This window comes from Thunnus thynnus, chromosome 11 (genome assembly GCF_963924715.1).
Source record: "Thunnus thynnus chromosome 11, fThuThy2.1, whole genome shotgun sequence".
Classification (NCBI taxonomy): Eukaryota; Metazoa; Chordata; class Actinopteri; order Scombriformes; family Scombridae; genus Thunnus; species Thunnus thynnus.
The window spans coordinates 28,491,368-28,517,352 of NC_089527.1; the positions used below are offsets into that span (position 1 = coordinate 28,491,368).

The 25,985-nt window shown below is 36.8% G+C and overlaps 1 protein-coding gene across 3 annotated transcripts; it reads left to right on the forward strand.

Annotated features, from left to right (window-relative positions):
• The first annotated feature begins 859 nt into the window (after positions 1-859).
• On the forward strand, positions 860-25,981 carry LOC137193094 (CD209 antigen-like protein C). Of its 3 annotated transcripts, XM_067604291.1 has the most exons (7): positions 860-1,437; positions 1,539-1,640; positions 7,783-7,950; positions 12,615-12,757; positions 13,727-13,836; positions 25,052-25,097; positions 25,217-25,981. In XM_067604291.1, exons 1-7 carry the CDS (start codon positions 1,368-1,370, stop codon positions 25,289-25,291), a joined length of 714 nt encoding a protein of 237 aa, XP_067460392.1. In that variant the 5' UTR covers positions 860-1,367; the 3' UTR covers positions 25,292-25,981. The 3 variants fall into 3 exon arrangements, with proteins under 3 accessions (XP_067460392.1, XP_067460390.1, XP_067460391.1); XM_067604289.1 differs by having other exon boundaries at positions 863-1,437; positions 25,052-25,981; XM_067604290.1 differs by lacking the exons at positions 25,052-25,097; positions 25,217-25,981 and adding an exon at positions 14,475-15,391 and having other exon boundaries at positions 878-1,437.
• Positions 25,982-25,985: the final 4 nt, after the last annotated feature.

The following is a 25,985-nucleotide window of genomic DNA, read 5'->3' on the forward strand; positions in this document are numbered from 1 at the left end:
GTGAGAAGGCGGGAGGTGGAGCAGTCAGCGGTGGAGGAGGAGGAGGAGGAGGAGGAGGAGGTGGTCGAGGTTCGGGGTAAGGCGGAGGATCCGGATGGAACCCACATGGCAAGTAGCTGTCATCATTCTGCCGCTCTCGTGCGGAATATAGGACAGGATATATTTTATTATTTTTATCTCTATTCTGTTGAGCTTCCTGTCACTTATCTATGGCTTCTTGTTGTCTAGCAACCCTTTCTTCTTTCTTTTCTGAAAACCAGTTCGTCTAGCTCTTACTTCTGTCAGCCATGACTTGGCCTGTAGCAGGCCTTCTTTCTTTGACTTCCCCTTTTTCCCCTTTCATTCCTTCTGAAATTGCCTTTACTATTTCTTCGCAAGCTTCTACGTCTAGTTTTCCTACACAGTCATACTTTTCCTGCCATATCTTGAGATATTTAACATTATCAGGATGGAGTAGTTTCATGCGTTTGGCGTCTCTACCATATTTCTCTGCTTGTGGTTTTTTACAGCTACAACAGTTACCCATTGTAGAGGCCTCTTTTTTTCTCTTTTTTTTGTATGTGGTAAGGCTATTTACTTTCCTTGTTTTCCCCTTAACAGCCAACCAGTTTGTATGGAGTTCACCTGAGCAACTGGTCTGATCAGTGAAATTGTGTTCTTGTAAGGCCTTTCTCAGGTCCGTTGCCTTTTGAGGAGATCAGCTATTGGGGCCCAACAATGGGCGCCAAAATTTTAAAAGAATTTCTTCGTAATGACCATTAAACAATAGAGAGCCGAAGTATCAAAATTCAGAAGAATTTATTTTCTTGTACAAGAAAGAGCGTTTCACAATGCAACACACAGGATGAGGTTACAAAGAAAAGATGACTTGTCTCAAACATAATGCTTAACTTCCTTTAACCTTGTCTGATGAGTCTGCTGATGTTGCAGAGTTGCAGTACTATACAGGAACAATTCATCAGGATCTATGTAAAATAGTAACACACATGCACAGTGTAATCATAACTTTTATAACAACCTAAAACCATTAAGACATACTTTAATGAGTAAATGAATATGCTAGAAAAGAGCATCAGAATTCAGGGCAGGAAACACAGTCACTCTGCATCACGCTACTGCTGTCCTCCGATTCCATCATCAGCCAATGAGGAAACTCCGACACTCAGTCGGCCGACTAGTGGTGTAACTTCATCCCTCACTCACTCACTCACTCACTCACTCACTCAACCAACCATGGTTATAGGGCTGGTCTGTGGCTGGTCCAGCCAAAAACTGACGGAAAGACAGTGTCATCTTCTACAGTACATGTACAGCAGCCAGTGCTACACAGCTGTCCTTTTAGAAAATACCGTAGTTGCTTTTCAACAATGGAAGAAATCTATGTCAATACTGAAGACATGAAATATGTTGATACCAAACATTCAACAATTCAGACAGGTAAGAATATTCAGTCAGACAGAGAGGCTGACAGACTGAGCTGTGAATAATATGTTTTAATTGTATGATTGATTGGATTCACCAGTCTTTTCTCTGTTCAGGTCCGAAGACTTCAGAGAGGAGATTTCATGGAGCTGTTCTTGTCTTTCTGGGGCTGCTGAGTGTTTTCCTGCTGGCTGGACTCATCGGCCTCGGCGTCTACTGTGAGTCTGGTTAACATTCAGAAGTTTAAGTCAGACTGAACTCATGATTATAGGAGCTGATTATTCTACTCTGAAAGATGATGTCCTGACTTTGTTCTGGTTTGCGTTGGTCTTAATTACTGTTTAAATTTGTTTAAGTGTCATAAATATACAACATTGACTACAATATACACATTTTTAAATAGATGAGATAAAAAGATTTTCCTGAGGAATGACACTTTTTTCAAATATTTTAACAACAATTCACATCTTAGAGAGAAGGAACAATTCTTTTCTCTCCAAGATGTGAATTGAGTGATTGTACAATCTGTATTTTGTCATTGTTTTATCATTGTAAATGTACATTACCATACATTTGTTTATTTGTTTATTATTTGTTTGTTTAATAAGTTTGTTGGCAAACTTATCAATGAATGAATGCTCTATAGGACTGTGGTAATAATAGAAAATGATTGTACCTACTGTGTGTCAGAGTTGCACCAGAGATAGAGAGAGAGATATTTAATAGACTGATTTAAAATCATGAGCATCAGCTGTCGTCATGGGGCACAATTAGGAAACAATTTGACTTGTGTTGTCATGACATTTCAAAAACATGCCTCATTCAGGGTTGACAGGCTTGCTGCTTGACGCGGCCTCCGTCAAAAATAGACAAGGCACCTATCTTTAGCGCAGCGGAGCGGAGAGACGCTTCTGAAACGCGCCGCAGCGCGCCCGGTGGAATCGGATACATTGACTAGAGTGGCCGCGATCAGTTCCGGCAGCCGCGTCGGAGCCGGAACGCAGCGCCATAGACTGTATAAAAATATGGATGTAGTTACCATGACATCACTCGTTGGTTTCTGAAGATTGGTTTTGAAGCTCAAAGTGAGCCGCTCCGGCCATTGCCATCTTGGCACCTCTGAATGGCTGAAACAAGCCACCAAGCCACCTGGCATACCTGTCACTCAAAGCAGCCATGTCCTTCATTATGCATAACTTTACGGCTTAATAAAATTCAAATAGGTGAGTTATAAAAAAAATTCATCCTCCCGTACAGTTGTCATGAAAGGAGAAATTAGCTATAGAGACCAAAACCATTTTTTGTACCAGGCTGTAAACATGATGCACCATTTGACTTAAAATCACAATCATCCACACACTATCCACATTTGCAGTTACAAATCCTACTGTAACGCATACAAATAAAACTAAAATTACAAACATTACTATACTGTAGATAGTATTATCTTGTTTTCTTTTTTATAATTATTATTATTTTTTACATTTAGTTCTTTTTATTTAGATGCAGCTGTTTTCACATGCAAAAAGAAATACTGGGAACAATAAAATTGCCTTTTCAATTCTACTTTCCATTAATTGGCAATTATCATAATGATCTTGTTTGCAATCCACAAAATGCGGATTTCATTTTTTTTCAGTCATATTATAAATTTTAACCATCAGCGCTATGTGAACAATTATCATTCTATTTCACTTCATCATGCTGGTCAAAGCAGCCCCATGTCTATTCGCCCAGACTCATTTAAATGAAGAGTATAAAGAATAAACCAAGGATCACTATAATTAGTCTCTGATGCTATTTCACTTGTGCTCACATCATCTGCCTGCTGCTCTGTGGCTGTGTTTGCTACATGTTTAAGCTAGCTAGATGGATGTCTGCTTTCTATTAATACCCTTCACCCCTAATGCAGGTGGGGCTGGACTTGTTGCAGGTGCATGTTCCACTTCAATATCTTTTTTCAAAAGACACCATAAAGTCCCTTGCACCTCTGATCATTTTCTCTTTTTCGTTTCTCTCCTTTTCTGAGCTCCTGACTTTTGACGAAGTTTAATGAGGTGGGGGGGGGGGCTGGCTAGATGTTAAACCACTATGTCAAGGAAAATTATGAAGATAAAAGATAAAAAGCCTTTATGTGGCTCACAAATACTATATGAAGTTTTCACAAATATGTATTTTTAAAAATTAGTCCAGTAGATTATTTAAAGTTTTGAGGGACCCTTTTGGGACCTGGGACCCACTGGTTCCTCTTGAGGGTAGATTCTAAGAGTCTCCCAGTGCAATTTGAATGATTTCCCTCAATCAATCATCTTCTACTATGTTAATTGGGCAGCAATTTTTAGCTATCCAGTTAGTCAAAGCATTAGGGTGCTGTCAATTTCCTTGGCCACGGCTGCTCCTGTCTGTGCTTCATATACTGCTTTTGTTTTGAGGACCTTCCCTATGAGCCTAATCCTTTCTGACATAATGCAGTGTCACTGTTAGGTAGTGGTCCTGAGTTAGGATTGTCCATCCATCTGCTGTGATGGCTGCCTTTTGAAATATTCTTTAGTCCAGATATTAAATTGTGCTTTTCAACATGGTATCAGGCAGGGATCAGGCAGTTGGTTAGACTCTCTCTCAATGGAGGTTTATACTTTGGGTTTATTGTCTTTGTCATCTTCCTACAGATTATGTGAATGAAATACTAAGTTGATTACAATAGAATATCAACATGCAACTTGACAATTCTGATGTCATTTTAGCCCCCATCTCAGAAAAATGCATATTGTATATATTATTGTATATATATATATATATATGTATATTGAATGAATATATATATATATATATATAATTGACTATAGATAATAGGCTATAATAGGCGATATCGAGAAGAAATCACACAGTCTGTGTCTGCCTTAACCAAACTACCTATAAGCCTAATCATACTAAATCAGACATGGCGAGTCCAGCCACGTCTGAATCCTAAAGTTAAGGAGTCCTTTTTGAGAACCTGGAATCAGTGTTGGGGTATATGACTGAAGAGTTAGTGCCTGGCTTTGCAACTCAGATGAAAGAGAAGCTGCACGACTACAGGAAGGGGACAAAACCCTTTGACAGCAACTTGAACAGGCTTTAGCCAGAGCAGAAGCGCACATTGAGCCGCAAGCTCAATGTAATGCACCAGATGAGGGTGCTAGTGAGCCTCCAGAAGAAGGAGGGAAAGCTGAGTTGAAGGGAAAGAGCGAAAGGCTAGAACAATTCCTCCGAGAATGTAATCATGAGCTTGCCACAACAATATATAAACATAAAACTACAACATTCTTTTGAATTAGGTAAAACCAACAAGAGCCTTTTAATGAAGCTTTCCATGAGGAAAGGAAAGAGGTAAGACCCCCTAGGGGCGCTCAAGGAGGCTTGTCCTCACCATTCTCCCCGCTGTTCCTCGTTACCGCTCCAGATTCTCCTCAGGATTGGAAGGAATCCACCTAACCAGGTTAGGACTACTCCCCCTTGGCGACCTTATCTGCTTTCAGGAACTCCTTCACAGAGGCCCTCTGATAGAGACCTGGATAAGATTGCTTGCAACATAACAAACTTCGAACCTGGCCTTGGTGGCTCTCATGACACCGGCATCTATCTTAGAGACACTGATGTGCGGAAATTCCCAAAGGCTATAGTTCACAACAAAATCTGATCAAGGGGACATCTAGTCGTGACTTCAGCAGCTTCATTGAGCGCCAACCTATTTATGTCAAAGCTAACTATGAGCTGCTCTGCCAGGTATTAATGGAAGAATTTGCCAATTATATATCACAGACAGGCTTAACTGCTGCTATAGCAGTGAAAACAAACAATGAAAACAAGAGTCTTCCAAAATGAACCAGGGATGGAGGAAGATTTGAACTTCAAATCTCTCTTTGTCCAAAACGTCCATCCAACCACCAGCCATCAACTAGGTGTCCTGGCATGCCCATGCACCTTAACCAGCCGACAACTGCGTGAACTAGCCATTAAGGGATTTGTAAAACAAAGGCAACCACATACGTACCCAGGGGTGTCAGTTGTTAGTCTTGATGAAATAGAATAGTTGCTTTGTTGTTGGTTTTGCTAAAGAACCCCTGCTATCCTAGAGCTTGTGTATGGCTAGCAAAGTAGCCTAGAATAACACAAATAACCATTAGACTAGAACCCAGTATTTAACCTTGCCCCACATTAGTTATCCATTGTTCTGTTCACTTATAATATCCAAAGAAAGACATGAACTTTGATCAATGAAACTATGTGCAAAAGCGAACTGAAACTCAGAGCAACAGTTGCCTTTCAGTCCTAATTTTGCTGTTACATGCAGGTCACTCCACTTGATAAACTCATTGTTTCATGTTTATGTCAACAGCAATGTATTTTTGAGTTAGGTTGCCAATGTTATGTTGAGGTGCGTTTGCTGTTTCTGCTGAGTGTGACATGTATTTAAGTTATGTTCATGTGTATGCTGGGTTTTTGGTTTTCAGTTTGCCCATAGACCATAAAAAAAATTTGGATGTAGTCACCGTGATGTCACCCACTGGTTTGTGAACTGCTGTTCTGAAGCATGGATGTGTTATGAGATGTATTATAAAAGCTTTTATAATACAGCCATGTTTTGAAGCCTCAAGTTTAATGATTTGACCATTGCCATCTTGGATTTGACCATTGCCATTTTTGATTTTTGGAGCTAGAAGTGACTATATTTGGATGAGAGGGTGGAGCTGACCATAGCGCTAGTTGCTAGCTTGGTTAGCACGGTGCATTTACAATCTATTGTTAACAGTGACAAGGCTAATGCTAATTTCTACTAGCGAAAAACAAGCCTAAAACCTTCAAAACAAAATGTACTCACCGGAAAAACTGAACATCCGAGTCTTTAGAGGGTCTTTTACCACAACTAAATGCTGAACAACACTTTTTTAGGGGGCCAAATTGTTACAGTTAACATTCATGAACTGAAAACTCACTGTGAAATAGCAGCACGCCTATGTTCTGTGAATTATGCTGTGGTTAGCCTATATTATGTAATCAACGTTGTCACCGTGGTAGCAACTCGTCAATCACAATGTAGCCATGCCCTAAAGCATACGCTGCTTTATCATCTTTTTCACTCTAAATGGGGCCATAATTTACAAAATGAACATCATGATGCATTGAAGAAGACTTGAAACTAGTGATTGAGACCATAAACACATTAGAAAAGTGTTTACTGAGGTAATAAATCAAGAGAAAAGTAGGGCCATTTTCTCATAGACTTCTATACAATCAGACTTCTTTTTGCAGTCAGTGGAGTCGCCCCCTGCTGGCCATTAGAGAGAATGCAGGTTTAAGGCACTTCCGCATTGGCTTCGCTTTTCAGACGAGGAGTTATCATGGATGTATAAAGAGAAGTGGATATAATGTCAGAGGCGGGGCCCCATTCATTCCCTATGAAAGTTGCTCAGTGGTGCATGAAGCCATCTGTGTGGCCCATAGAGCAAGCGCACTAGTGACTTACGCCGGCCGGGCCGGCTACTTCTGGTTTAGCCCTCTGGCTAACTTGAATAGGGATAAAACAATTCAATCGTGCAGCTCTTCTAGACTTTTGAAATGTGATCGGACCGAATGGATCAAATTATGATAGTGAAACCAGTCATTTCACAGGTGTTGTGACGCTCAAAAAATGTATCCACTAATTTACAAACGTCTCTCTCACAATGTTAGTCGATGGAAAAAATATTTTTGGGCCAGTGTGCATCACGTGGTTATGTCAAATTTGCTTCAAAGCCCAGCACTCTTCCTGTATCCAGTTCTCTTTATACATCCATGGGAGCTACCCACTTAAGTTTGCCCTGTGTTTTCCCTCCTGTGTTCCCAGCCTGCTTTTCCCTCCACTCTTCCCTTCTCACCTGCCTGAATCATCTTCATTAGCCCTGCCCTTTTCCCAGTGTTTTCCCAGCCTATCAGCTTCTTTTCCGTTCTTCTGTTTCATCTCCTCATTCCCCTCACCCATCTGCCCACCTGCACCTCATCTCCTCGTTATTTCAGTTAGTATTTCAGTCCTGTGTTTCAGTTCAGTCTTGTTGGATCCTTTGTTTTGTAAAGTTCTGCTCTGTTCAGTCTGGTTTTGTTTTGTTCTGTTTTGCTGTGCCTGCACACCTGTATCCTTCTTCAAGAGACTTACCTCAGTTCATTCTGGCTGTTTTGTCCTACATTTGGGTCCACCTGCTCCACTACTCCTGCAGCTATTTGCTTTAAAATAATACTGGAAGCTGTAATTACTGAAAATGTACATTTTAAAAGTTTTAAAATGGTATTTGAGATGAGTGACTAAATATACATAAATGTGACATGTCTTTTGATTTATTTCAGACCACAGTGTGCGCAGTTCAGCTGAAGATATCATAAACAACCTGACTGAGCGTCTCCAGGACAGTAATAACAACCTTTCTTCCATGTCTGAAGAGAGAGACATGCTGCTTGCCAACCTCACTGAAAAGACTAAAGAGATGGAAAAGCTTCAGAGTTTGTCTGTACAGAGTGAGTGACATCTGTGGCTATACAGTACTGCACACACATTGTAGAAGAGCACCTACAGAGAACACTATGCTGAAAATAGAAGATGATATGGGAATCTGTCCTATTAATTATACAAATGATCTTCAATCAACAAGTTTGTTGTAACTTGTTGATTGTAACTTTAAAAAAAAAACTGGATTCGTTCTTGTATTTACTCATCTTCAAACATTTTAAAATATTTTTTGTCATCAGGGAATTCCAAACACCGTCAACATTTAGCATGTTAGCATTCTAACCAATAATATCATGCTAACATGCTAAATGTGACTTTTGTAACACGCTACAGTAAGTTTAGCATGTTACAATGCAAAATGTGGTAACACTTGCTATGACGCCCATGATTGTAATACATTATAAACATACTTGTAATGCAGTGTAATCTGCTTATAGCACTGTATAATTATAGTTCTAAGCACTCAAATATTTAATGTATATAATGATTTATAACAATAATCATAACACATTATGATGTATTCTATAATGACTTATAAGGCCAAGTATCATAATACTTCACAATTGCTGATCACTCACTGACCTTTTTTTTTCATAGTGATCACAGTGTATTATAATTCTCATAGTTGTAATGCATTATAAAATGATTATAATGTCTCAATAATCACTGTTATGATACATTAAAATGTGATTGTAAGTTACTCTAAGTGGTCATTGTTCGCTTGTTAAGTCAAGTGAAAAAAATATCATTAAATCTATGCAAGAACACTCAGGACCCTATTTTAACAATCTAAGCTTACGGTCTGAAGCGCATGGTACAAGTGCATTTAGGGTGTGTCCAAATCCACTTTTGCTAGTTTAACAGCAGAAGAAAGGTCGCATTGTTCGAAAGGGTTGTTGTACATAGTCTCTTAATTAATCATGGATGTGTTTTACGCGTAACATGCAATAAACCAATCAGAGTGTCATCTCCCATTCCCTTTAAAAGCCAGATATGCTTGTACCTTGGCGGATTGCTATTATAATGACGTATTTGCCAAATAGTAAGAAGGAACGCTTCTCTGCAGAGGAATCGGATCTGCTTGTGCACGCAGTGAAAGTGCACAATCCATTACGATCACACTGGCCCCTGCTGCTCCTGGACCCTGCCTCCCTACAAGGTTTTAATTGCTGAAAGTATGGAAACCTGATCACTGTAATCTCAAAAATGTTAAAGATTATTTGTTAAATATTGTTCAAAAATTAAATCATTCATTTTAATCATATAAAAAATCATCATACACAGTTGTCAGGACTTGATCAGCTCTCCCAGGTGCTGATCCTGCTGCTGGCAGCGGCTAAGAGCTGTGCACCATTCTTTCCTTCTTTAGATTAATCATTGTTTTCACTTAATTTGTTTCCCCATGTGTTCCTCATGTCCTCATGTATTGATGAGCAGGAAGTCCATGTCTGATCCGTTGTTGAAATCTGTTTGCTGGGTCTTGACACACACCGTCAACCTGACAGGTTTGTTTAAATACCTCCGTGTATTGCCACGATATGGTCAAATAATTAGACAGTTTTGTCCGTCATTACTGCAATTAATTAATTCTGATAAATATTAGGACTAACCATTATGACATGTATTTTTTCCAATATGTTAATGTACACAATAATATTCTTTCACATTGTAATCCTTTCTGTAATCTTTGCATGTTTGTGCGCTGCTGTGTGTCTGTTTGTATGCGCGTTGTTCACCTGCCTATGTAGGCATATTACTGTCTTGATATTGCGCCTTAAAAATAACAGTGAAATACTGCACCATCGGCCTCAGACCAGGTTTTTGTTGCTCAATAACGAAATCGATTTCCGCTGCCTTAAGATAGCAATGCACCAACAATGCGCCCGACCACACCTCATTTTAAGACCAACACGCCCATGGGCGCTGAGATGGGCACAAGTGGTAGTGCTATTTAAACTAGGTGGGTGCTTAAACTAGCAAAGACACTTGCGTCGTGCTTGGTGCCACTTTGTATCGGGTGTAAGATAGGGCCCAAAATGTTGTAAAATTAATTAATTTGTTCAACGAGTCATAACACACAATGAAGTGAGTACTCCCATTTGACAATGAACAACTGAATGATGGACATTTACAATTCACTATATAAGTGAAAAATACTGCCTATACTCATAATTTGAAAATTGGCTATATTGGTTCAAAAAAACAAGTAACTTTAACTTTAACTAAAATATATTACATAGAATAATATTGCTGTATTGTTTGTTTATATTTCATAAGTATCATATTTAGACTTGGTCCTCAAAATGAGTTGAAGTGAATGAGGAGCCTGACACCTGGGAGGAATGGTGGTGTTGACAGCAGATGTTGTCAACATCAAAAAGTTGTGTCAAATCGGAGTACTCAATTTCTGTTATGACCCTTTAAACAAATAAATGAATTTTACAATGTTTTGTGTTGTTCTTGCATAGATTTAATGATATTTTTCACTTAAAGCAAACAATGACCACTTATAGTGACGTATAACCAGCGTGTAATGTATTATATCTGCCCATACCTTGAGAATTTCACTACTTCACTTAAAACACCCAATGACCACTTAGAGTAACCTATAATCACATTTTAATGCATTATAAAATGATTATAATGTATTACAACTATGAGAATTATAAAACACTATGACCCTTGCAAAAAATGTCAGCGTGTGACCAGCAATGAAGTATTATGATACTTGGCCTTATAAGTCACTATAAAATGCTTTATAATGTGTTATGATTATTGTTATAAAGCATTATGAATATTTATGAGTGCTTATAACATAATTATACAGCTATAAGAAGATTATAATGCATTATAAATATGTTTATAATACATTATAAACATGGGTGTAAAAGAAGTGTTACTAAAATAGTTATGTGTATCACATGTAATTAACTTTGTTCAACCCTGAAAATTGCCACTAAAATGATCCTGAAACAAATGTTTCCACATCACTCTGAGGTAATTCATCACTTGACCAGGATTAGCTTCCAAACTACTTGTGATGTCACAAATCATGCTGGTAAACTCAGATTTAAGGTGAGAAGGTGAGCACAGAGAGACTTTCCCCTTCAGATGATGAATGTGAAAACAAACTGCACATACATCATTCAGCACAGTAAAGCACAGACAGTACAGTTAGTACAGTAGACGTCTAGAAAAGTTTTACTTTTTAACCAAATATACAAAAGATCTGACTTCAAAGTGAACATAAAGTGGCTTGTATATCATTAGTTATATCATAAATTCAAGCACCTTATTTGATCCGAGTCATCAGGACATAGTTCAATTAAACAACAACAACAACTAACTTTCAAAGTGCATAGTAAGTATCCTACTTCAGTATCTCTGAGTTAACTACTTACTTAACTATTTGTGTTTTAAGACAGCATCCCCAAATGTTAAGGTCCCTTTCAGATTGTCATATTTTTGGTCTGTAGCCAAAAATCATATAAAAAAATTATGCTGATTGTAAACTAGTTTTTATGGAAGATCAATATGTTGTGTATCAATATGTTGTGTACAATAACAAAACTATGATTATAGTGGGAAGGTTAACATTTTTTCTTACATTTAATAGATGTTATAATCTAAGGAAATATTTAAGATATTTTTATTTTATTAAAAACAAAGAATTACTGATTTACAGTATACTTTTATTGAAGAAGGATGCTTTCTCTTCCACTGGTCCAACGTTACTCAGAAGTACTTCAAGACAATCTCTGGTTGTCTTATTCAAAACAAAACACTCACAAGTCCAGTTTTAGAGACCTGCACCTGACTTGACCTGTTAATGTAACATGAAACCTGACCTATAATCAACAGACTACACACTCAGTTAACAACACTTTATTTGTTACTTTCACATGACCAAAAAACAAGTCAGGTTAGCCTTAACTAGGATAAACAGATGTTTGCTTAATAGCACAAAGATCACTGGTTTAACTGTAGGCTGATTTAAAGTTTTATAAAAGGATTAAAGGATTGATGATTTTTTGAGCTACCTGGTGCAAGACTCTGACTCAAATGTAATGTTAGTGGTGGTATTACATGAATTTTTGTGTTGATTCAAATTTTACTTTCATCTGGTGGTGTGAAAGCTGAGCTTTGTGAGATCCTTGTATGATGATTTAAAGCATGTTGTGACACAAAGCTTTTGCCACTCGCTTTGGAAAAACTGCTGAGAATGGTTTCAAAGCATTTTATACATTCAAAGGGAGGCATCTGCTGGCCAAACCTTGGTATTGAGCTCATGATCCAACAGTGAGTCAAACTAGCTGTCAAAGAAAGTGAGCGCAGTTATTTTTGAGATTTTGATAAACCTTTATGTGTTTATTTCTGTGGTGTCATCCAGTATTAGTATCCCGTCTCAAAATCTGACATGGAGACACAGAAAGAATGAGCTGAAATCAACAGTTTGTTCCATTATCTTCAGATAAAAACTGATGTCATCAAAATAATTTGAAAGATGCAATAATAACCACAGAACTGCAGCTAAAAATCAGCACCAGAATGCTCCATAGTTGGCAGAATATCAACAAGTCAACTCTAGTCACATGTTATGTTGTTTTAACCCTCATACTCTGGAAACAGACAGACTTGATTCTTGTCTAATTTCTAATGTTGCGTGTTACAGAGAAAACTTGTCCTGCAGGATGGAGGATGTTCGGCTGTTCCTGTTATTTCCTCTCCAGTGAGTCTGGTTCCTGGTCAAGAGGCAGACAGGACTGCAGAGAGAAAGGAGCAGATCTGGTGGTTATAGACAGCACTGAAGAACAGGTACAGAGTGTTTGTTTGTATGCTTGTAAAGAAACTGTACCTAATTGCAATCTTCCTGTACCTTGAAAAAAGCTAAAATACTTACTTATTAATTAAGTAATTAATTGATTTATATGGACCATTGGTGTTCCACCTTGACAACAATAATTCAAATGATTTGAATGAACTTGTGCTGCTCTGTAGCATGTTTTGCTGGTATTCTTAAGTTTGCACATTTGCCTTAAAATCAAAGTATTTCATTTCATCTTTAGCAAGCTAGCTAACATTCTTTTAACCTTTCACTATGTTTTAATCAAACTCCAGAAGCAGTCACTCATACACTGCAAGTATTTAATCAGTACAGATCTGTGTATCAGTTTAAGAAAAAACATGATGATATCTGGCAACAGGAATTCTGTATACAGTAATTTATGCAGAATTTAATGACATTTCTTATTCCCTGATTTCTTTCTTGAGAAAGAAAGTAGAAATAGTTATTAATAGGTATTCAAACAGTGCTAACACTACACATTCACTACATAAATGTGCTTGTAAATGAGGACAAATACAGGTCAGTTGCCACTAAGCTTTGCAGCTATTTAAAGACCACAACAAAAGCTGTGGCAGTGTCAATAGTTTTTTTTTTGTTTTTTTTTTCTTTAGTTTATTTGTTTGTATAAATAACAAGACACAAAAACCCATAATACATTAAAGGAGTAAAGAAGGACTGTGCAGATGAGATTCTAAAAAAAACAAAAACAAAAGGGCACATCAAAAAAGTTTTTTAAAAAAATATAAAATTTAAGTTTATCAAAGAAGAAAATATGATTTTATTAGTAGTATATTTTAATAATAATAATAATAATAATAATAAAAATAGTTAAATTCATTATTATCAATTATGTTCAGAGTAATCCTATGTAACTACACAGTGTTGTTCAAACAACAATATAAATAGTATGACTTTTTTCCCTTCTTTATTGAAAACAGACATTCTTGTCTACCTTCACTGAGGTAGAAACTTGGAGTTGGATTGGTTTGACTGACAGAGACAAAGAGGGAACCTGGAAATGGATTGATGGAACACCACTGACTTTCAGGTTTGGCTTCAGTTGGTTGTTTATTGACAACATACACAAACACTGCTGTATATTAGAGGTTGGTGATATGTATTAGATCTTCTATCACAGACAATGTGAGGTGACTGGCAGTTCCAGGTTGGTCTGAAGCTTTTCTGGTTAAATCATCAGTGCAAAATGATAATGATGAGAAAAAAATCAAACCAAACTACCATTTCATGGTGCATCTGAGAGGGTTTCTGGTCCACAGTCAAGTTTCACACTTCACCAAACAGTCATAAATTAATAGATAAAAATGTCATAGATCAGTTTACTTTTCGATTCTTGAGCAATCTGGTGGAATTCAACATCTATGGTGGAACTAAAATTTTTACACAGTACTGTAACTGATGACCAGAACACTATGGGGGTGTTTATTTATACAGGAGGCTCCTTTGTTGTTATTTGATGACTGCAAATTTATATTTAGGAAAAATACTACAGTGAACCTGCAGCCCTGTTCAATTTGTTATTTTATTGCTCAAAACTATACTAAGGCACATCATGCAAGATATAAGAAATTCCATTCTGTGATGTTTGTGAAGAAATACTATTTGTGTGAAGGACTGTGTTCATGTCAGAGATTAAGTGTCATGATTCTCTTGTTCACTGACCTGTAGTTACTGGGAGACAAATGAGCCTAATAATGGAGGTGGAGATCCAAAGTGGGGTGAAGAGGACTGTGTACATATGAGGACTGGCAAGAAAACTGAAGACAACTGGAATGATCGGTCATGTGATGCTTCTCTGCGGTGGATCTGTGAGAAAAATGCTGGTGTATAATATGTAAAAATGCTTTTTCAAAGCAAACTATGATTTTGCAAAAGGCAAATCAGTTTTTATGTGTGTGAATTTAAAACTTTTCTCTGCTGTGCTGATGACCTTTTGCTTCCGCTCTGCCTTTTTAAAGAGATTTCTATAAATTAGATGATTACAGCTTTTGCCAGAAGAGCTTCATTAACCAATTTCCAATGTTTCAAACAACCAAAAGAAGCAGACAGATAAAACAAAATCAAACCTCTGCAAAATGCAACAGATTCATAAAAACCTTTATTTTGATTAATGTCTTAGCTAAAGATTTCATGATAGTTGAAAGTTGCAAAAAACCTGATTGAGACCATTTCTTATGACATCCCTCATATCATAATTAAACAATGTAATATAGATTTTGTGTAATTATGTCTTATTATAATCATCTAATGACACTTTTCTGAAAATAATTTTTAAATGAAGTCTGTTCAGCAGCTGACAGATCTCTTTAGCAGAGGCCATCAGTGTTTGTGAATTTTACTTGATAATTAGTGGTTTCACTCAGGAAACACTTGCTGTTGTGAGAAAATTATCAAATTATTTTAGATGAAATGTAAATCAAAACTATTCAACAGATGAGTCAATATAAAGTCAGTCAATTACAACATATAAGCACTGTACTGGAGTCAGACGTTTGTCATGATGTCCTTTGTAATGCTGGTAGCTGATACTGGTTGTGGCTTTTTATTTAATTATGAAAATAATTAAAAGCTTTTTAAATAATTAATTTGTTTTCAGTGTCTTTATGTTTCTTTTATTATCATTAATTGTGCAGAAAAACCCTGTTCTACTGGGATGTGAAAGGTCAGATACAGATGGGGATTTCATTCATTCAAAACTGGACTTGAAGCACTAGTTGTTTGTACAAGTGACTTGAGGAAGAGTTCAGGTGGACGGGTGGGTCAGCAAACCATGTGGCTTTGACATGAGAGACGGCTGTTCTTTTGTTTACTTAACTAAAACTACTTGGTTGGAGTTGAGGAAGGATTGTCTTCATGGTTCAAAGTAACCAACGTTGACTGTTAGACAGGACCGTTTGTACACCTACCATCCATCACAACCTCCACCTCCAAGCATTAAGGTTCCCCAGAACTGTCTTTTGTGTCTATAGACCAGTTGCATGTGGACTTAATTGTAGAATGTAATATTGGGCTTTATGACACAATGTAGATCATATTGTATATTATGTATCCTGCTGGACTTCAGTCTAAAGCAATATGACATCTTTAATGTGTATTGTGTATATAATTAGACTTTTGTGTTGTGGTTCCTACACCTGCTGTATACACCAATACATATGATCTGTGTTGTGGGCTTGAAACAAAAGATGGTGCAGGTGTGATGTCATCGGGGTAGAGTAAATATGTTTCATTCAGTATTTTTCAGAATTTTGGACCCTATTTTCAAGTGTAATTCCATAGGTCTATATTCAGTTTTCCTTTCAATTTTCTCAAAAAAAACCCAAAAAACTAACAGTCCCTGTTCTAAAAGTAGGGATCAATTTATTAAAATAAATCTCAGGTGAGCTCTGATATCACAGTGAAATATCTAGCCATGACTTCAGGACTTGAATGGAAAATAATACAAGAAGTTTATGATATGATTTAAAGGTAAGTTTGAGGATTGCTGTGACTCTATAATGAAACCCTCGAGTTGGATCGCAGCAGAATCTCAGGTGCTTTGAAAACCTTACAGCAGGTAGTTGGTTTATACAGTATACAGATTATTATATATTCATTTTTAATAGTTGTTAAATCTATCATATGTCAATTTTAAATATGAATTTTTGTCCCAGATTTAATTTTTAAAAAGTAAAATCCATTTCAAATCAGAAAATGTCATGATATAAGTTAAATCATATTCAAAGTAAACTTTGTGCAGTCAGGCTCTTTATGTGGTTGCACACGTGTGCATATGAAAGAGAAAAGAGATAGAGAGCAAGTGCACATACACAACTGTTTATTTTGTCTGTCCGACAAAATAAAGCCTGTCAAGTTAAAACCATATCTACACATTTGGGGGAAAGAGTCCTCGCTGGAGAATTATGAGGGTAAAGTCACTCTAGGAGGATCTGCAGCAGTGGCTCCGTTGTGTGGGTCTGTGTGTAGGCCTGGTCAACTGCCTTATTTTTTTTCCTACCCGCATTCTGACCTGTCCCTATTCTGCCTCTGATTGGCTCTGATGCTGATATTCTTACCCTAACCATCTCACTCCTTATGCCTTGGCATAGGCACCCCATTAGATGGCCATCTATCATTAGACTGCTGTAATTCCTTATAAGTTGGTCTTAGTCAGTCTTCCATATCCCGCATGCCACTTATTTAAAATGCTGCTGCTACTCCGTCACTCCTGTGTTGGCCTTTCTTCACTAGTTTCCTGTTCAGCATAGAATTAATGACAACATCTCACTGTTTCTCCTTATATTTCTGACTTTTAAACCTTCCAACTGCTCTGGGTCTTTGAAGTCTTCTGATTTAAACCCATAAGTGCCACCATAAACACTGTTTTTTCCATTACACTGTGATATTAGTATGTTATATGGGCTGCTAGGTGATACTGCTACATCAGTGTTGCTTGTTCTTACACAGCTGATTTTTTACATTGGTGACAGTGGTGTCATGGACACAAATACCACAAGGCTTTGCCTTGTGGTATTTGTGTCCATGTCCGTGACAAAGAACAACAGCCATTATTGGTATTATGAAAAACAATATGAATATTTTCTCTATGAGCGACAAATGAAAATCTCCTTCCAATGAGTTTACTACCAAACAGCATCCATATGTTGATTTCTGTTTAAAAAGTAAAACAAGACAAGAGACTCAGAGTTTTTGACAGTTCCTGTTCCAAGTTATTACCACAGATTGTATCTATTTTTAGCATATTTGTGTGATAAACTGAACCCAACAAGAGTTTCATCATATGCTATACATGCGTTGTAGCTTGTGCTTCAGAGCTGACCCTTTAGAAAATAGTTGGCATCCTTAAGAGCGATGGAGGCAATTTATGCAAATGTTGACTCAAGAACTTCAACAAAACAGACAGGTAAAAATGTTGCACAAAGATCTCAATTATCATCTGTTCTTTTGTTGTATCATTGACTGTATTGACTGTTTCTCTGTTCAGGTCCGGGGAGCTCACAGAGGAGATTTCATGGAGCTCTTCTTGTCTTTCTGGGGCTGCTGAGTGTTTTCCTGCTGGCTGGACTCATCGGCCTCGGTGTCCACTGTGAGTCTGTTTCACATTCAGAAGTTTAAGTCAGACTGAATTTAGGAGGAACATTCTACGGCAAGATGTCTATTTTTCTTTTTCATTTATGTTGTACTGCTCTTCTTATTCTCAGCCAAACTCTGCAGGTAGAGGTCTGGATGAACATGAGCATCACCTCAACTTTCTCTTTGGTGCCATATTTTAAACCATGTTTGAATGCTGGTGTAGGTCATATTTGTCATGTCTTTGATCTCTGGACACCTGCATGGACTTGTTTCAATGATGTTTCATAAAACTACATTAATAACAGGGAAAATATTCTCCCATGTATCTGTATGTAAACGCCATTTTGCAGGTGAAAAAAAATACCTTTAAGGTTACTGTGTGAGACAATACTTCAAATCTAAAAACATTCAGTTTGCCTGTAAAATAGTACCAGTACGGATATGTGTCACACTTTTTTAGTTTTTTTACTAGAGTTAAATGCCCCCCTCTTGTACTGGCACGGATACATGTCACACTTTATTTTTATTTTTTTTACTAGGGCTAAATGTTAGTGAACCTGTTGTGAGAAAACATCAGGGTGGCATAGTATTTACAACATGCGCTGTATGTGCCGGGCTGCTCAGTGTCAAACACAAGGACTGCTTTTATGTTGTTGTCAAAGCTGGATGAAAATCTGGAAAAAACTTGCTTTGAATAACTTCTAGAGATCTGGATCCTTTGCTCTGTAAAGTTCTGCTCTGTTCAGTCTGGTTTTGTTTTGTTCCATTTTGCTGTGCCTGCACACCTTTATTACAGAGACTTTCTTCTGTTCATTCTCGTTGTTTTGTCCTACATTTGGGTTCACCTGCTCCACTACTCCTGATAGCTATTTGCTTTAAAATGATACTGGAAGCTGTAATTACTGAAAATGTACATTTTAAAAGTTTTAAAATGGTGTTTGAGATAAGTGACTGAACGACATAAATGTGACATGTCTTTTGATTTATTTCAGACCACAGTGTGCGCAGTTCAGCTGAAGATATCTCTGTTATCATAGACAACCTGACTGAGCGTCTCCAGGACAGTAATAACAAGCTTTCTTCCGTGTCTGAAGAGAGAGACCTGCTGCTTGCCAACCTCAGTGAAATAACTAAAGAGATGGAAAAGCTTCAGAGTTTGTCTGTACAGAGTAAGTGACAACTGTGGCTATACAGTACTGCACACACATTGTAGAAGAGCACCTACAGAGAATGCTATGCTGAAAATAGAAGACTGATTGATTGATTGATTTATTGACTGGGACAGTGTGCAGTTTGAAACATTAAAGATGCACTGCACCAGAGTTAGCTTGGAGCTAATTTGCATCTGTAGTTCCTGACAAAAAACATACAACAGCACAACAATTAACAGTAGAAAGCAAAAAAAAAAAAAAAACACACAGAACACACCATACAAAATACAAAGCTACACACAACAGCACATCACATACACCCACAATGTCAATTAGAAATTAATAATATAAACTTGTCAAATTAAAAGCAAGACTACCTGCGCTAATGAGAAGACCATAGATGGAGTTTAGACTCAGTGGTCACATAGCTGATCTTTAGTATATTTTTTAATTTGGCCTTGAATGTATTGATTGAACTAAGGGTTCTTCATATTATCAGGTAGGGCATTCCACCGAGTTGTGGCTCTCACAGAGAAAGCTTGCTGCCCAAATGCAGTGTGACGAAATGGTATGGTACAATCTTGTGTAGAGGATATTCTGGAGGATCTAATAGAATTTACTGAGCGAGTGGACACAAAGTCACATAGTGGAGGAGGGGCCAAACCATTTAAAATTTTATAAACTAGGCACAAATTTGAGAATAATCTAAAATTCTCAAAGCTCAGTAAATTGTATTTCTCCAGTACCCTACAGTGATGGAAATGCATTGGCTTTTTGTCCAGAGTTTTTAGACTCAAGAGGTCTTATGGCTGTTTCTCCAGCCAGCCCCCGACATGTGATGCAGTAAGACATATGGGAAAGAAAGAATCATAGCATGCATAAATATCTTGGCTGTGTCCAAAGAGAGACAGTTTCTAATATGTCTAAAATTTGCTAAGTTGTACTTTATGGTTTAAACCATTTTTTTAACATGTTTCTTAAAGTTTAAATTTGGATCCAGTGTCACACCAAGATATTTAAAATCAGTAACTATGTCAATTTTTTCACCTTTGATGAAAATATCAACGTTAGGAGGTTGTACCATAGTCTTAGAGGAAAAACATGCCCTTTGTCTTGTTTACATTTAGACTCAGACATGATTGATTAAGCCAATGTGTGATCCTTTCCAATGCAATTGTTAGCTTAGCAGCAGCTAACTCAGCTGTTTTTGCATGTGTGTACACAACTGTGTCATCTGCATACATTTGTAGTTCTGCATCATGACACTGTTGAGGGAGATCATTAATATACAGGCTAAATAATAGGGACCTAACACCGACTCTTGTGGTACACCCATTGTGCATTTCATGTTACTGGACAGTGTGTCACCAACTTTAACACATTGTCTCCTATTAGATGAATATGAAGACACCCATGCCAGTGCTCTAGATGAGAAGTTAAATTTAGAGAGTTTTGATATTAAAACATCATGATTGACTATGTTGAATGCTTTACACACATCTAAAAATACAGCACCAACTACTCCCCCTTTGTCAAGTCTTGATTTCATTTGCTCTATTAAGTGCAAGGTAGCATTTTCGGTGGAATGACTTGCTCTAAAGCCAAATTGCATACCATGTAGACCAAAATTGCTTCTCTTAGGATAACTTTGTTCCTTAAACCTTTATAAATCAGCATGTCATTGTCTCTTGTAGTTTTAATTGCCTGTCCTTAATTGCCTGCAATCTGTCCTCTTAATTATACAAATTATCTTCAATCAAGAAGTTTGTTGTAACTTCATGTGGAAACGTTCTTGTATTTACTCATCTTCAAACATTTTAAAATATTTGTCATCAGGAAATTCCAAACACCATCAACATTTAACATGTTAGCATTCTAACCAATAATATCATGCTAACATGCTAAATGTGACATTAGTAACACACTACAGTAAGTTTAGAATGTTACAATGCAAAATGTGCCAAAATCACTTTACTTAGAGCAAGCAACCACCTATAGTGACTCATAACCAGCTTATGATGTATTATATCTACCTATTCCTCAGGAATTTCATTACTCACCCAGTGACCACTTAGAGCAGTTTACAATCACATTATAATGCATTACAAGATGATTATAATGTATTCCAACTATGAGAATTATAAAACACTGTGACCCTTGCAAAAAAATGTCAGCGTGTGACCAGCAATGAAGTATTATACTTAACCTTATAGATTATAATAAATTGCTTGTGTTATGATTATTGTTATAAAGCTTTATGACATTTATGAGTGCTTATAACTATAATTATACAGTGCTATAAGCAGAGTATAATGCATTTTAAGTATGTTTATGATGCATTATAGACATTGGTGTCAAAGAAGTGTTACCCAAATAGTTATGTCTATCATATGTAATCAACTTTGTTCAACCCTGAAAATTGCCACTAAAATTGCCTTGAACTCAGATTTAAGGTGAGAAGCACAAACATCCAAATGAAGCAACAATAAGCAGAACATATTTTTGTTTGGATGCAGATTTTAATTCTAATACATAAACTAGTTACATTTATGGTGACTTTTAGAAAAGTTTCACTTTTCAACCAAATATCAAAACAGAAGATCTTAGCCTGGACACTTTTAACCTTCACACATATTCAACCGATATTGTATTTAATGCTGATGTTTTGCACAAAGTACCACGTAAAATAAAAATCTATATCACTCCTTTGAGTATTTTCTGCACTTTGATCAAATGATGATGTTTTTTTCTTTGACACTCAACCCACATTTACCTTTATTTTACCCGGCTACATTTAGCTATTAAAAAAAAAAAAATACAATCTATAAAGTTTTTGATCAACCTCCATGGTATATGTATATGCAGCGAAAAATAATCTGTACTAGTGTGCTGCACTTCCGGCCAACCCAAATGAGGGTTCAAGCTGACTTAAAAGTGAATTCGCATAAACTGGCTTGTATATCATTAGTTATATCATAAGTTCAAGCACCTTATTTGTTCTGAGTCATCAGGACATAGTTCAATTAAACAACAACAAATAAACAGTTAATGTTAAGCAATGTTGTGTAACTTTCAAAGTGCATAGTAAGTATCCTACTTCAGTATCTCGTAATTAACTACTGACTTAACTATTTGTGTTTTAAGACAGCATCCCCAAATGTTAAGGTGCCTTTCAGGTTGTCATACTTTTGGTCTGTAGCCAAAAATCATAACAAATGATCCTGATTGAAAACTAGTTTTTATGGAAGATCAATATGTTGTGTACAATAACAAAACTATGATTGTAGTGGGAGGGTTAATATTTTTTCTTACATTTAATATATGTGAAGAAACAGCTAAGATATTTTTATTTTATTAAAAACAAAGAATTACTGATCTAGTGTATACTTTTATTGAAGAAGGATGCTTTCTCTTCCACTGGTCCAACGTTACTCAGAAGTACTTCAGACAATCTCTGGTTGTCTTATTCAAAACAAAGTACTCACAAGTCCAGTTTTAGAGACCTGCACCTGACTTGACCTGTTAATGTAACATGAAACCTGACCTATAATCAACAGACTACACACTCAGTTAACAACACTTTATTTGTTACTTTCACATGACCAAAAAACAAGTCAGGTTAGCCTTAACTAGAATAAACAGATGTTTGCTTAATAGCACAAAGATCACTGGTTTAACTGTAGGCTGATTTAAAGTTTTATAAAAGGATTAAAGGATTGACGATTTTTTGAGCTACCTGGTGCAAGACTCTGACTCAAATGTAATGTTAGTGGTGGTATTACATGAATTTTTGTTGATTCAAATTTTACTTTCATCTGGTGGTGTGAAAGCTGAGCTTTGTGAGATCCTTGTATGATGATTTAAAACATGTTGTGATTGGAGACACAAAGCTTTTGCCACTCGCTTTGGAAAAAATGCTGAGAATGGTTTCAAAGCATTTTATACATTCAAAGGGAGGCATCTGCTGGCCAAACCTTGGTATTGAGCTCATGATCCAACAGTGAGTCAAACTAGCTGTCAGAGAAAGTGAGCGGGAGATTTTGAGATTTGAGATTTTGATAAACCTTTATGTGTTTATTTCTGTGGTGTCATCCAGTATTAGTATCCCGTCTCAAAATCTGACATGGAGACACAGAATGAATGAGCTGAAATCAACAGTTTGTTCCATTATCTTCAAATAAAAACTGATGTCATCAAAATAATTTGAAAGATGCAATAATCACAAAAATTGTATTCATACCACAGAACTGCAGCTAAAAATCAACACCAGAAATGCTCCATAGTTGGTAGAATATCAACAAGTCAACTCTAGTCACATGTTATGTTGTTTTAACCCTCATACTTTGGAAACAGACAGACTTGATTCTTGTCTAATTTCTAATGTTGTGTGTTACAGAGAAAACTTGTCCTGCAGGATGGAGGATGGAGGATGTTCAGACGTTCCTGTTATCTCCACTCAAGTGAGTCTGTTTCCTGGTCAAGAGGAAGACAGGACTGCAGAGAGAAAGGAGCAGATCTGGTGGTTATAGACAGCACTGAGGAACAGGTACAGACTGTTTGTTTGTATGCTTGTAAAGAAACTGTACCTAATTGCAATCTTCCTGTACCTTGAAAAATGCTAAAATACTTATTTATTTATTTTTATGGATCATTGGTGTTCAACACCTTGACAACAATAATTCAAATGATTTGAATGAACTTGTGCTGCTCTGTAGCATGTTTTGCTGGTATTCTTAAGTTTGCACATTTGCCTTAAAATCAAAGTATTTCATTTCATCTTTAGCAAGCTAGCTAACATTCTTTTAACCTTTCACTATGTTTTAATCAAACTCCAGAAGCAGTCACTCATACACTGCAAGTATTTAATCAGTACAGATCTGTGTATCAGTTTAAGAAAAAACATGATGATGTCTGGCAACAGGAATTCTGTATACAGTAATTTATGCACAATTTAATGACATTTCTTATTCCCTGATTTCTTTCTTGAGAAAGAAAGTACAAATAGTTATTAATAGGTATTCAAATAGTGCTAACACTACACAGTCACTACATAAACGTGCTTTTAAATGAGGCCACTAAGCTTTGCAGCTATTTAAAGACCACAACAAAAGCTGTGGCAGTGTCAATAGTTTTTTGTTTTGTAAAAAAAACACACAAAAAAACAAAAGGACACGTCAAAGAAGTTTTTTAAAAAAATCTAAAATTTAAGTTTATCAAAGAAGAAAAAATTATGATTTTATTATTAGTATATTTCAACAACAATAATAATAAAAATAGTTAAATTCATTATTTTCAATTATGTTCAGAGTTATCCTATGTAAACTGCATATTGTTGTTCCAACAACAATATAAATAATATGACTTTTTTCCCTTTATTGAAAACAGACATTCTTGTCAAACCTCACTGAGGTAGCAACTTGGATTGGTTTGACTGACAGAGACAAAGAGGGAACCTGGAAATGGATTGATGGAACACCACTGACTTTAAGGTTTGGCTTCAGTTGGTTGTTTATTGACAACATACACAAACACTGCTGTATATTAGAGGTTGGTGATATGTATTATATCTTCTATCACAGACAATGTGAGGTGACTGGCAGTTCCAGGTTGGTCTGAAGCTTTTCTGGTTAAATCATCAGTGCAAAATTATGAGAAAAAATCAAGCCAAACTACCATTTCATGGTGCATCTGAGAGGGTTTCTGGTCCACAGTCAAGTTTTACACTTCACCAACTGTACAGTACTGTAACTGATGACCAGAACACAATGGGGGTGTTTATTTATACAGGAGGATCCTTTGTTGCTATTTGATGACTGCAAATTTACATTTAGGAAAAATACTACAGTGAACCTGCAGCCCCGTTCAATTTGCTACTTTATGGCTCAAAACTATACTAAGGCACATCATGCAAGATAAAAGAAATTCCATTGTGTGATGTTTGTGATGAAATATTATTTGTGTGAAGGACTGTGTTCATGTCAGAGATTAAGTGTCATGATTCTCTTGTTCACTGACCTGTAGTTACTGGGAGATAGATCAGCCTGATAATGGAGGTGGAGATCCGAAGGTCGGTGAAGAGGACTGTGCACATATCACATCTGACAAGAAAACTGAAGACAACTGGAATGATCTGTCATGTGATGCTTCTCTCGTCTTTTCACCACACTCTCATGCTGTATTCAACAGGCACCAAGTGAAGAAAACAACTCTAACAATGAAACAGAACATCCTGTATCTCAATCTAGACAATCTACTGGATGAGATCTGAGACTGTCTTCACCAGAAAAATAAAAGCACTGCTTGTTTGTACAAGTGACTTGAGGAAGAGTTCAGGTGGACAGGTGGGTCAGCAAACCATGTGGCTGTGACATGAGAGACGGCTGTTCTTTTGTTTACTTAACTAAAACTACTTGCTTGGAGTTGAGGAAGGATTGTCTTCATGGTTCAAAGTAACCAACGTTGACTGTTAGACAGGACCATTTGTACACCTACCATCCATCACAACCTCCACCTCCAAGCATTAAGGTTCCCCAGAACTGTCTTTTGTGTCTATAGACCAGCTGCATGTGGACTTAATTGTAGAATGTAATATTGGGCTTTATGACACAATGTAGATCAGGGGTCTCAAACTCAAATTACCTGGGGGTCGCTGGAGGCAGAGTCTGGGTGAGGCTGGGCCGCATCAGGTATTACACAAAAAAAGGTTAGCAGGCGCAGACTAGGATAGCAGGCGCAAAAAAGGCGACTACTTGTTGTTCATTACTTTTGTTGTTGTAAACGTCGTCATAGAAACATGTGAAACAAATGGCATCATAAAGAAATATCTTTATAATGTTTATTGTGCAAGGCATTTACTATGGAGTAAAATGTTTTGAGGAATAAATCTCTTTCCGCAAATGATTCAGTACATTCCATTCACCCAAAAGATGTTTTCGAATAATTTGTCCGTGAATGG

Excerpts from the sequence above, each read along its gene's own strand:
- LOC137193094 (XM_067604289.1), top strand. The coding sequence starts at position 1,368 with ATGGAAGAAATCTATGTCAATACTGAAGACATGAAATATGTTGATACC. Across the intron at positions 1,438-1,538 it reads ACATTCAACAATTCAGACAG|GTCCGAAGACTTCAGAGAGG; the intron begins GTAAGAATATTC and ends TTCTCTGTTCAG. Across the intron at positions 13,837-25,051 it reads GGAACACCACTGACTTTCAG|TTACTGGGAGATAGATCAGC; the intron begins GTTTGGCTTCAG and ends ACTGACCTGTAG.